Source organism: Phalaenopsis equestris, unplaced genomic scaffold, assembly GCF_001263595.1.
Source record: "Phalaenopsis equestris unplaced genomic scaffold, ASM126359v1 Scaffold000022, whole genome shotgun sequence".
NCBI lineage: Eukaryota > Viridiplantae > Streptophyta > Magnoliopsida > Asparagales > Orchidaceae > Phalaenopsis > Phalaenopsis equestris.
In genome coordinates this window covers 318,294-329,220 of record NW_018164464.1, presented here as the reverse complement: position 1 = coordinate 329,220, position 10,927 = coordinate 318,294, and the positions used below count along the sequence as shown (strand labels likewise).

At 34.7% G+C, this 10,927-nt stretch overlaps 2 protein-coding genes across 8 annotated transcripts; one reads left to right on the top strand and one right to left on the bottom strand.

Annotated features, from left to right (window-relative positions):
• Positions 1 to 2,106: 2,106 nt before the first annotated feature.
• LOC110018469 lies at positions 2,107 to 3,320 on the top strand. The gene has a single exon (XM_020715797.1). The coding sequence runs from the start codon at positions 2,339 to 2,341 to the stop codon at positions 2,954 to 2,956; it is 618 nt and encodes a 205-aa protein (XP_020571456.1). The 5' UTR covers positions 2,107 to 2,338; the 3' UTR covers positions 2,957 to 3,320.
• On the bottom strand, positions 2,878 to 7,536 carry LOC110018468 (putative pentatricopeptide repeat-containing protein At1g16830). 7 transcript variants are annotated; one of them, XM_020715790.1, is made up of 4 exons: positions 5,311 to 7,536; positions 5,125 to 5,213; positions 3,334 to 3,416; positions 2,878 to 2,959 (listed from the first exon to the last, which is right to left on the bottom strand). In XM_020715790.1, the coding sequence occupies exon 1, from the start codon at positions 7,481 to 7,483 to the stop codon at positions 5,564 to 5,566; it is 1,920 nt and encodes a 639-aa protein (XP_020571449.1). In that variant the 5' UTR covers positions 7,484 to 7,536; the 3' UTR covers positions 2,878 to 2,959; positions 3,334 to 3,416; positions 5,125 to 5,213; positions 5,311 to 5,563. The 7 variants fall into 7 exon arrangements, with proteins under 7 accessions (XP_020571449.1, XP_020571453.1, XP_020571450.1 ...); XM_020715794.1 differs by having other exon boundaries at positions 5,141 to 5,213; XM_020715791.1 differs by having other exon boundaries at positions 5,327 to 7,536.
• Between the last annotated feature and the right edge of the window lie 3,391 nt (positions 7,537 to 10,927).

The window sequence follows — 10,927 nt, the reverse complement described above, 5'->3', positions numbered from 1 at the left end:
CGCGGGTTGCCTTGCTGTTGTTCGGCTCGTTTACACCCCTAGGGGAAACACTATTTGATAGGAAACTAACTCCATGTATGAACATTTAGGTATATGACTAAATTGGAAAACACAATTCCTTTGTATTTACATAGATAACACCTAAAGTTATACTTATAACACTTTTGATGTCATAAGCCTTTGCATGAAAAGATATTCTTCTTTCTTAAAAAGTCAGGAATAGTTGTATTTTTTATGTAATATTGCAGATTAGAGTGTTATGTATAAAAATATAAAAGTTTTAAGTGTTAGATATGTATATATATACGAATTGTGTGGTATGTATGTAAATGCACCCCTTTTGTTCACAAAATTTCTCGACAACCCTTTCATCAAATCATATATGTTAGCCTTGGTTTTCACAGATCAAGTTTGTCGGTGAGTTTGTTGAGGGTATGAGGAGTGTTACATCTACAGTAGGTTGAAGCAGAAAAAAAAATTTTTTCTGACCTAGTGCCTTAATGCCCTATATGAAGTGCTGCTACGCCAAAATACAACACCTGATTGTTGAGACCAGTAGCGCCGCAAAACTCGTCCAGGTTCAAAAACCCGAGAGCACAACACTGATGCATAGAATTCAGCGCTTGTTGGAGCGCCGCAACACGATTAGCATGGCGCCCTGACGCCAGAAACAAAATTTTTTGTTTAAAGACTCAATTTTGCTAATTTAATTTTATCTTCATATTATGAATAATAGTGCAAAGTATTTATGATCACACCACCTCATGCTCTAAAATTCTAAATGCAATCCTTCTATTTTTGTAATATTACTTCAAAATTTTAAAATTAGATCAACGTGTTGCATGTTAATAAATTTCTCTAATTTGAAGTAATCATATGTATACACACATATAACTCCCTACCTTATAATAGGCTAGGTAAACATTTAATATTTAGTCAATAATACTCTGATTAGTAAATGATTAATTTATCATTACTCTATAAACTTGGATTTATTAGAATCTGAATCAAATTTATTAATGGCTATCAGTTCTTAACTGTAATAATATCACAATATTTTATTTTACCAAGAGGTTAAGAAATGATTAAGTGATAAGTTAGCGAATAGATTAAGGAGTCTATTTAGAATAAATATGAACTAATTAACATTTAATTAGTCTAAATTAGACCTATTCAATTTAAAATATTAAGAATAATAAACTCCTTTCGACATGAAATTTTCTCAAACTAAATTAAACTTTAAATAACAGAGCTGGAAATAAACAGTGTGTACGCCGAGTTATTTATGACATGATTTGATGTACAAACGGAGCAAATTTTAATTATTATTATTATTTTTAAATACTTGATTAATTGATGAATAAAAATTCTAAATTAAGTTCGTTAAGAAGCTGGATTAAAATTTAGGATCTGTGTGGGCAGCTTGTGTGTTTCAAGACAAACGGCTTATCTTAAAATGCGGTCCGCAGGTCTACCGCGGGGGTCAACCTGCAACCTGCATTTAGTCTAAAAAATTCAACGAGAAAAACAATATTTTTCAAAAAACACAAACCAAACGATTAGAAGATATTTTCAAAAACGCCGCCGCACTTATAAGCTGCACCAAACTATCCCATATTTTCACTTAAAACCTTATACTTTATGTTCAACAAAGTTGTATTGATAAGACTAATTTTTTTTTCAAACCAATTGTTTGTACAAAGCTCTAAAAACTCAACTCTATAGATGTTAACAAGCTCAAAAATTCCTATATAAATCAAATTCAATCAAGCTCAAATCATGGTAAAATATGAAGGGTTGTTTACATACATACCACCAAAAAATTTTCTATTTATAAATCTAGCACCCTCTTTCATCCATTTTTAAAATTCTCACTCAAATATCAAAATTCACAGTAAAACTCCAACCCAAAATTTTCACATTTATCAAATTTTCAAAGACGTAAATACATTGATTCGGTAATTCAAAAATATCACTAAATTTTATAAATAGCAAATTTAGCAGGTTACTAGCAAAACAAAATAACAAATTAACTATCTGCAAATCAACCACAAAATTTCCAGATAGATCAAAACTGAAGCATTCAGTTACAACAACAAAATTTAAATAATAAAAAAAAAAAACAGCCAATTATCAGTTCTACTCCCACCTTAAAAACCATCCTCTGCAGAACCAAAAGAAAACAAACTCCTCTAAGCAGTTCTTGCCGACCGTTAAACAAACTCCTCTCAGCCCTTTTAAAACCCCGCCTCACAACACGAATGCATGCCTTCATCCTCCTCACTTCCCAGATTCAATCATCCAACAAGTGAAGCCAAAAAAAAAAGAAAAAAACAAAATGGCAGACCTCGAAAATCACAGCGAGAATCAAAAGCAGCCTCTTCTAAACATAAACGCATTGGCACAAAACCAAAAGAACCAGGCACACAAAGCCATTAACCAAACCTTTCAAAGCACCGCGCATCTGGCCAACTTACTCCCCACAGGAACAGTGCTTGCCTTCCAGCTCCTCTCCCCCATCCTCGCCAACCAGGGCAAGTGCACTTCTGCTAACAGATTCATGACCGCATGCCTGCTCGTCATGTGCATTTTCTCATGTTTCATACTCAGCTTCAGCGACAGCTTCCGGGACTCCGCCGGCAACGTGCAGCACGGAATAGCCACCTTCACTGGTTTCTGGGTTGTAGATGGCCCTGACCCGCTTCCAGCGGAAACTGCGAGGAAATACAGGATAAGGTTCGTTGACTTTATCCACGCTTTGATGTCCGTAATGGTTTTCATTGCGGTCGTGCTGGTCGATCAGAATGTGGTGGTGTGCTTCTATCCGTCGCCTTCAGAAGATGTGAAGCAGATAGTCACGGCTCTACCAGTTGCAATTGGGGCAATTTGCAGTGTGATGTTTATTGCGTTTCCGACCACTCGCCATGGAATTGGTTTTCCTCTTTCAGCTCAGTGATGGCTATGAAAACCAGAAGGAAACTGTAGACATTTGAGGTTTAAGGAATTCTGAAGAAGGTTTTCGCATTATTTTGATAAAGCATCAGACAAATAGAAAGACAAAGATGGCTGAGAAAATTAGATTAGTGCTTGCAATAAATTATGATGTAACAATTAAGCTAGTGCTATGTGCTGAACTCTCATTTCTAATGCTGATAGGATAGCTCACTGTATTGGTAATGACATATAATTGAAGAAATTATTCCTTTGTTGCGAAGTAACACTTCCTTTTCGTATATCTTTACACAATTAGTTCATGACACAACAAATGCAGTTAATATAAAAAGGTCCTAGGAAGGGAATGGAGAAAATAAACAGAAGACTAATTAGTACCACCTTCTTCTAATTGTGGAAGTACCATTTCTTCTCTTGAATTTGTCCCATGTGCAATTTTTTACCCAGGTATGAATTCAAAATACCTACCACCAAATCAGAAAATTTTCAGTTTTGATGCACAAATAAAGATAAACAAACTAGCATGTTAGACACAAATATTCGATCACAAAAATTCATTGAAGAAACTATAAACAAAGCAAAAGCAAAAACAAAAACAATCGAGGGAGAATGTAAATGCTCTACACTATAGATAAAATTATTGTTCTCAACGTGTTTAGTGAAGGAAGAATCATTATAAAAATTTTGTCAGATGCATATTATCAAATTGAGATTAAAGACAGTTGGCACATAAATGCATCCTGGCTGCATTTTACCTGTTAAGAAAAAAAAAAGCTTTTCTTTTTCTTGTACGTCGTATTGACAAATATAGGAGAAAGCCACATTTAGTAGGCATTTATTTTTGTTCTAATTATGCTCTTCGAGTTCTTATTGTTTTGAGCTTATCAATTTAGGTTTATTTATAAAATTGTAGCCAAAGTTTTTCTATAATAAAGACCATTGGTCTTATCATTAGATACTGAATGAAGTAGTATTGGGCTTTCTCTTCATACAATCCTTAGAAATCCAACCCCCTCTCATCTCAATTCCCTCCATCTCCCCTTCTTGAAAATCCCTCACAGCAAGTCCCTCTTTCGCAATCTCTCTAACCATAACCTGCTCCATTGTTACCAACTCTCTCTCCAAGCTTCCTTCCCTCTCGTCTATGCCATTTTCCGATCTTAACTTTCTTGCTCCCATCTTTTCTATTCTCTCTCACTCATATATGAATTTCACAGAAAATCTGAATTCAAACAAACAAATTTTAGTTTAGATTCAACTATGTCATTTGGACCTCTGCCTTCAATACTGAAGCAAACAACCATAGATACCTCTTAAAATCCTTGATGTAAAAAAGAAAAATACAGCTTGAACAACAACTATTTGCAGCCTTCCAACATGATTCACTGCGTCTAAGTGTATAAGCTAATCACAGCTCACCAGCTACATTTGCTTAACTAAACTCAATGCACATTTTTTTCACACAATGAAACTAATTCAATATCAAGAAAGAAAGCATAAAGAAAGCATATTTGACTAGGACTAGATTTTTGTGGCATCAAAAGAAAGGTAAATAAAAATAAAATAAAAAACTGTCTGTATGCATGTCTTCCCAAACTTCATATTAGAGACCTTAATTCAAACTTCTAATGAAGTCTAAGGTTTCTTTTTCAATGAGACTTGTAAGAACAACAAAGCATGAACTCGGTTGAAGTTCATCCATTTTTAAGCGTTGTTTACTCATCTACCTTCAGAAATTATGTTTTCCTAAAAGAAGTTTGAGGAAAATTTTTAAACTCAAAAGCTCAGACTCCTTCAAAACTTAGAATGGCAAAACATGGTGGAGTTAAATTTGCTAACTAAATGCCTTCAAGCTTTACATTCAGTAATAACAATTGTCTTTATAAGTAAAGATCAATTATATCAAAAGGGATAGAAATGTACAAATTTACAGAAAGAGGTTTTTATAAATAAATAAAAAACAAGAAGTAAATTAATAAGTACAAAAATAGGAAAATGTACAAGGCACCAATTGCTCAGAAAATCATGAACTCTATATATATATTAGAATATTAAAGTCTTCTATAACTAAGTAAAACTTAATAAAAACTGGAGAGCATATCATCTATTATTAGAGCATCAATAAAACAGGAGATAGCCGCATGATGCTTAATAAAAGTATTTATCACTCACTAAATTTAAACCCAACCAGGATTTTATCCTCAAGTTATCGTAAGTGCAAAACTGCGCAATAAGTTAAAGATTGACATCATCCCTCACACCTACAAATGAAGTAAATAGAAAAGTATCCTTAATCAAGCATCATGGACCTCAGGACATTCATTGTAAATGGCTTAAAAGGAAGAAAAAAAAACTCACATTTCAAGTAAAGTACCTCAAGACTTCAGCAGCAAGTCCAAAGCCACTTTACTCATGTAAAGTGGAAGCTTCTTCTTGCAGTGAGAACACAAAGTATTGAAAGCCCGGTACTTCAAGATTATAATAAAATTTAATGTTCTCCAAAGTGATAATACAATTATCGCCCAGTACTTCAAGATTATACTAAAACCTAATGTTCTCCAAAGTGATAATGCAATTATCCTTATGTCAAAAAAAAAATTATAGAACCAACCTAGCTTCCAGATGAAACAAGAAGCTCTTGAGGTGAATGAGAATCACAATGCCCGTTCTCAACAAAACAAGAATTTCCAAAGTACACCAGCCTTGAATTAAAAGCATATAAATCATCAATGCGGACATGATCAGAGCCACTGAAAAGCAGAGAATATGTAGCTTTCAAAGAGCTCATTCCATGAAAATGTAAATTCTTCAACATAAAAAGGGCAGAATCAATACGACCAAATTTAATTAACAGATGAGCAATAGCATTCACTGAAATGCAATCCATCTCAATCCCTGCGATCATCATGTCCTTCACTAGCTCCTGTGTTCCAACCCAATCTCGGCCCTTACAGAAGCCACAAAGCATCACATTGTATGAATAAATATTAGGGTTTGGACCAAAATGCTTCATTTGTTCAAACAAAAATTTAGCTTCTTCAAACCTATCGCACTTAAAAAGTGCATAAATTGTAATGGTATAAGAAACAACATCAATGCAATAATTCTGAGAAACAGATTTACGGAAAAGCCTAATAGCTTTGTGATATTTTCGTTTCTTAACAAGTCCATCTAAGATTGATGAGTGGACATATGCATCAACATTAGGATTACTCATGAGAATTTCATTATAGACAGAAACAGCAAGTTCAGTTCTTCCTAACTTGCACAGACTGCTCAGCAATCCAACATAACTATAATTGTCTGGGATGAACTCTCTATCAATCATTATATTGTATAGCTTCAAGGCTTCAGAGGGAAGACCAGCCTTGCAATAACCAGTAATTAGGGAATTATAATACACAATATCTTCTTTGAATTTAAATCCAGCAGTTAAATCAGGGAGCAAGCTTTCTCTCCATGATAAACAAAACATGAAAGCCAAAGAAGATAGAGTGTACGAATCTGGCTCCATTTTCGTCTTTCGAAGGCAAAGAAAAATATCAATGGCGACATCAAATCTTCCAATCTTTAATAGATAAGAAATAAGGAAGTTGTATAAAACTAGATCAGGTTGGCAGTCAGTAGAATGCATAACGTTTAGGATACCTGGAACCTCACCAAGCATTTGAGCTTCACAAAGCCCTTTGATAAAAGAGGTATAAGTGAAAACAGTAGGTGAGCAACCAGCTTCTACCATCTTTGTCAAATGCTCACAAGCCATCTCAATTCTTCCAGCCCGGCAGAAAGAATCGATTAAAACTGTCCGCATGGCCACCGAAAGATGCCTCCCTAAAACTACCAGAAAACCTAACAACTGCAACAGCTCTACATCTCTTCCGGCCTTGCAGAAACAATCCAAGGCCATTAAAAAGGTCCCCTCGTTGAGGGAGAACTCTCTCCTCACCATTTCTCTCAACAAACTCCTCACACTGATCCAATCACCCGACTCACAAAGATTGCGAAGCACTATATTGAAAGTGAGAAAATTTGGGAAGTTGGTTTCTCTATAAATCCGCATTGCCTCATCGAAATTCCCACTCTTGAACTGTATGTCGAGAACTATGTTCCTAATATAGGTGTTGGGCTCGTAGTTTCGTCTGCATATCTCCTCAAAAACTTCTAGCGCAAACCTAAACTTTTTAGCTCGCCAGTAAATCCTAAGCAATATCAAGAAAGTTTGAGCCTTTACGGCACAAGCGAAACTCTCGAGATGCCGGACGATCTTACTGATGAAACCAAACCTCAAGGAGAGGCGGACGACGACGGGGATTATACGATCGAAGGAACTGGGGGCGTGGAAGTAGTTGGGCTGGCGAGCTGCCCAAAGGAAGAAGCTGAGCGCGATTGTGTCCGAGGGGCAATTGGAGATGGTTGAATTGACTATCTCGGGGGAAAGGCGGGTAGCGGAGCTAGGGTTTTTGTTTGGATTCAGCGACGGTTTAGTTATACTCGAGCTTGAATGGAGGAGTCTCCTCCATCTCACAAGCATCTAGGGTTTAGCGCTTAAAACCCCAAATGGGATCATTGAAATGCGGTAAAGAAACGGACCTAGCAGTTTTGCCACCTAGAAGGTTTATTAACAGGACAGGAGATACAGTGTGCGTTTGTTTGAGCCAAAACTCAATTTTAGAACATTTGGCTCGTTTGCTTCTGATGCACCAGTCTGAAAAGCCATTTTGTGAATGAACAGGAGTCAGACCACTGCCGGTAGGGTGCGTCCAGCGGTTCACAAATAATACTTCACGTAAGACCCCTCTTCGCGTACCATTTGGCTGCCGAAGCCCCCTTTCCTCCTCGTGCCCTGGTGTTTCGCCACATTCGCCCTCTCTTGAGCCATAGTGCGGTGGACTTCCCCAAATAATATGTCTTTTCGTTTCTGTTGTCTTCCGTCACTGATGATGTCGGACCAGCCATCATCTCCTTCTGCTCTGATCGCGCTATAGCCGAACTATAGAATAATAGTTTTTTTGTTTTATTTCATCCTCATATCAGAAAGGGAAGAGAACTTGATGAGTGGAACCTCATGCAATTTATTGATTTGTTGGTTTATGATTCACTTTCTCCTTCACACAAATGAAAATTTTTTTGGGTTATTCTCTTATGCCCGAAATCTTCTTGCACATATGAAGTCCTAAGATTTTATTAGTGAGGCTTGCTCGTAAAGTTGTTTAATTTTATTTCATTTGCTTATGAACTTAATGAGTGGAACCTCATGAAATTTTATTGATTTGCTTGTTTATCCTTCACTTTCTCTTGCACATAAATGATTTTTTTTTATTATTCTCTAATGCTCGAAAACTTGTTGCCCAGATGAATTCCTAAAAAAATTGTGCATATATCAAACAATGAAATTGTTTGTCTTTGCTTTTGAAGTTGTATGTGAAGTTGTTTATTACTGGAGCTTGCTTATGAAGCCATTTATGAACTTGCTGAGTGGAATCTGATGCATTTTTATTGATTTGATTATTTCTCCTTCACTTTCTTCTTCACAAAAATGAACATGTTTTTGGTTATTCTTCGGTGCCTGAAAACTTGTTGCACATGGATTCCTAAAGAAATTGTGTGCATATGAAATAATGAAATCATATGTCTTTATAATAGAACACTCATTGTATGTAAAATGACGATGTGAATGATTAACGATGTTAGGTTGTTATTTATTCATGAAATTTTGTGAAACGCTTTAGTTTAGTATACTCTAATATTTTTGTTTTTCATAATGCTTCAGTTTAGTATACTCTGAATTTTGTTGAATGAATGCTTCAGTTTAGCATACTCTCACCTATGGATCCAGAGAATTGTTTCATATATGACTTCAATTTCCTTATTTTAGCTCATCCTGAAAGCATTGGAGATATTGATGCTTGAATGGCAACAATACTTGGGTTATGTTCTCATAGCTATTGAATTGTATGCTTACTTCCTGGGTTTTATTATTATTAAATTGGAATGAAGAATGTATTCCTCAGTTCGAGATTTTGTACTTTTAGCAGCTTTATAGGTTTAAAGTGAATGAACTATTTTGATTGCATTTCAAGGTTAATGGGCTATTATTAACTGTATTTTTTCAAAGATGGTGTTTCCTTTCTGAAATTCAGAATGCCTTTAGAACAATTGGTAAGAAAATTAATTTGAAGTATCCATATTTTTATTTATGCATGTCCATATGAAAAATATGAAAGTCCATGTGAAAAATATGAAACTGGCCATTGTTGTTTCAGTTTCACAGAATCATATATGTTATTCTAGTATGAGAAGGTTAGAGGCATTCATACATGTAAAAACGTAGTGACGGTGGTTTTTTTTTATGAGATTTTAAAGACTTAATTGTTTTGATTGAACATATGAATTACTTTGTGTTCAATATATAAAAAGTCAAATAAGAATTTTGTGGTATGTATGTCAATAACTTGCTTCCCAATTTCTCGTGTTATTTGATAATTATGCAAACCTTTTCTACTAGAGTGTTTAGTATACTCCTCTACTTATCATATAACATTTGAAATAATAGAACGAGCTTCTAGATACGACAAAAAAAGGCAGCACAAGGGACAACACATCATTTTCTATTTGTGTTACATGAATGACAGGTTGTGCTAAAAGCTAAGAAATTACGTATGGTGGCATCGTACCTGATGTAGAGAAAAAACTTGATCTAATGTTTAGCGGTGTTGTAGCAATGGGTAATAATGCATGGACTCCTTAGGAATCGCAAGAACATAGAGATAGTCCAAATGAAATAATTTATTAATCATCACACGACATTAATGAACACAGTGAATTCAATCATGCTAGGATGCTACCATCTTTAATAGTAAGGCTAGCTTGTAATAAAAAGATTGACCCTACGTATCTGAGTCAAATATCAAAGCTGGATAAGACATGTACTAATTTATCTTCTGAATCTAACACACCAAAACCTTCTATAAATATTCCTAATGTGATAAATAATTTAGAGCTAAGTTGTATCTTTATTTTCATTGCTATAGTTAATAATAACACACATTATTTTCATTGCTATAGTTAATTGCCCATTACATTTTCTAATGATGGCAGTTAACCTAAGCTGCATCTTGATTAAAATGTAGAAGATGATTGTTACAAGATACAAATCTTTTGCTTTATTGAATAAACATGACTATACTTGGACTTTACATGTCAATTTTTTATTGCTTCTGTTATAGTATATTTCATGTGTTTCGACTTTGCTTGAAACCAGTGAATGTAGCCTAAAACTAAAAGAGAGGCTTTTGAGATGAAATCGAGTTAATAAGTGCATTTAAAATTTTAAAACACCAAGAAAGAAATCTACAACTGATACATACTTTTTCACGAGAAGAAAAATAGATTAAAATATAATTATGAGAATATGCTCCATACAAAATTAGAAAAAGTCGCCTTAGATGGTTTGGTCACATTAAGCGTCGACCATCTGATAATCCGATTAAGAGAGTAGATGTTTTAGATTCGACTTATATTAAGAAAGGCAGAGGTAGTTTAGGAAAACTTGGGCTTATTGTATAAAAAATGATCTAAGTGAAAATATGACACTAAATAGGACGCAATGGAGAAAAATGATTCATGTAGCCGACCCTACATAATGGGATTAAGGCTTTGTTGTTGTTGTTGTTATTGTTTTGGATGAACAAACCGATGGAATATTGGATCGAGTTGTTGGAGATAGAAATGCATCTGATGATACAGTGAAAAATGCCCTTGAAAGCCTAAAATTTTTTATGAAGATCTTGCTCTTATTCAATCTTGTGATCGTAGCCTTTATGTTGTTGTTTTTGATGTTGTATTTGTTTTTTGATTTATTTTAAAAGGAAAGTTGTATTACTGCGGGATGGATTAGTCAAGGAACTCGTATGTTTGAGTGTGATGCAGCTTATGTTGAACTCATGTTTATATGACTATTTTGGAGATAAAAAAT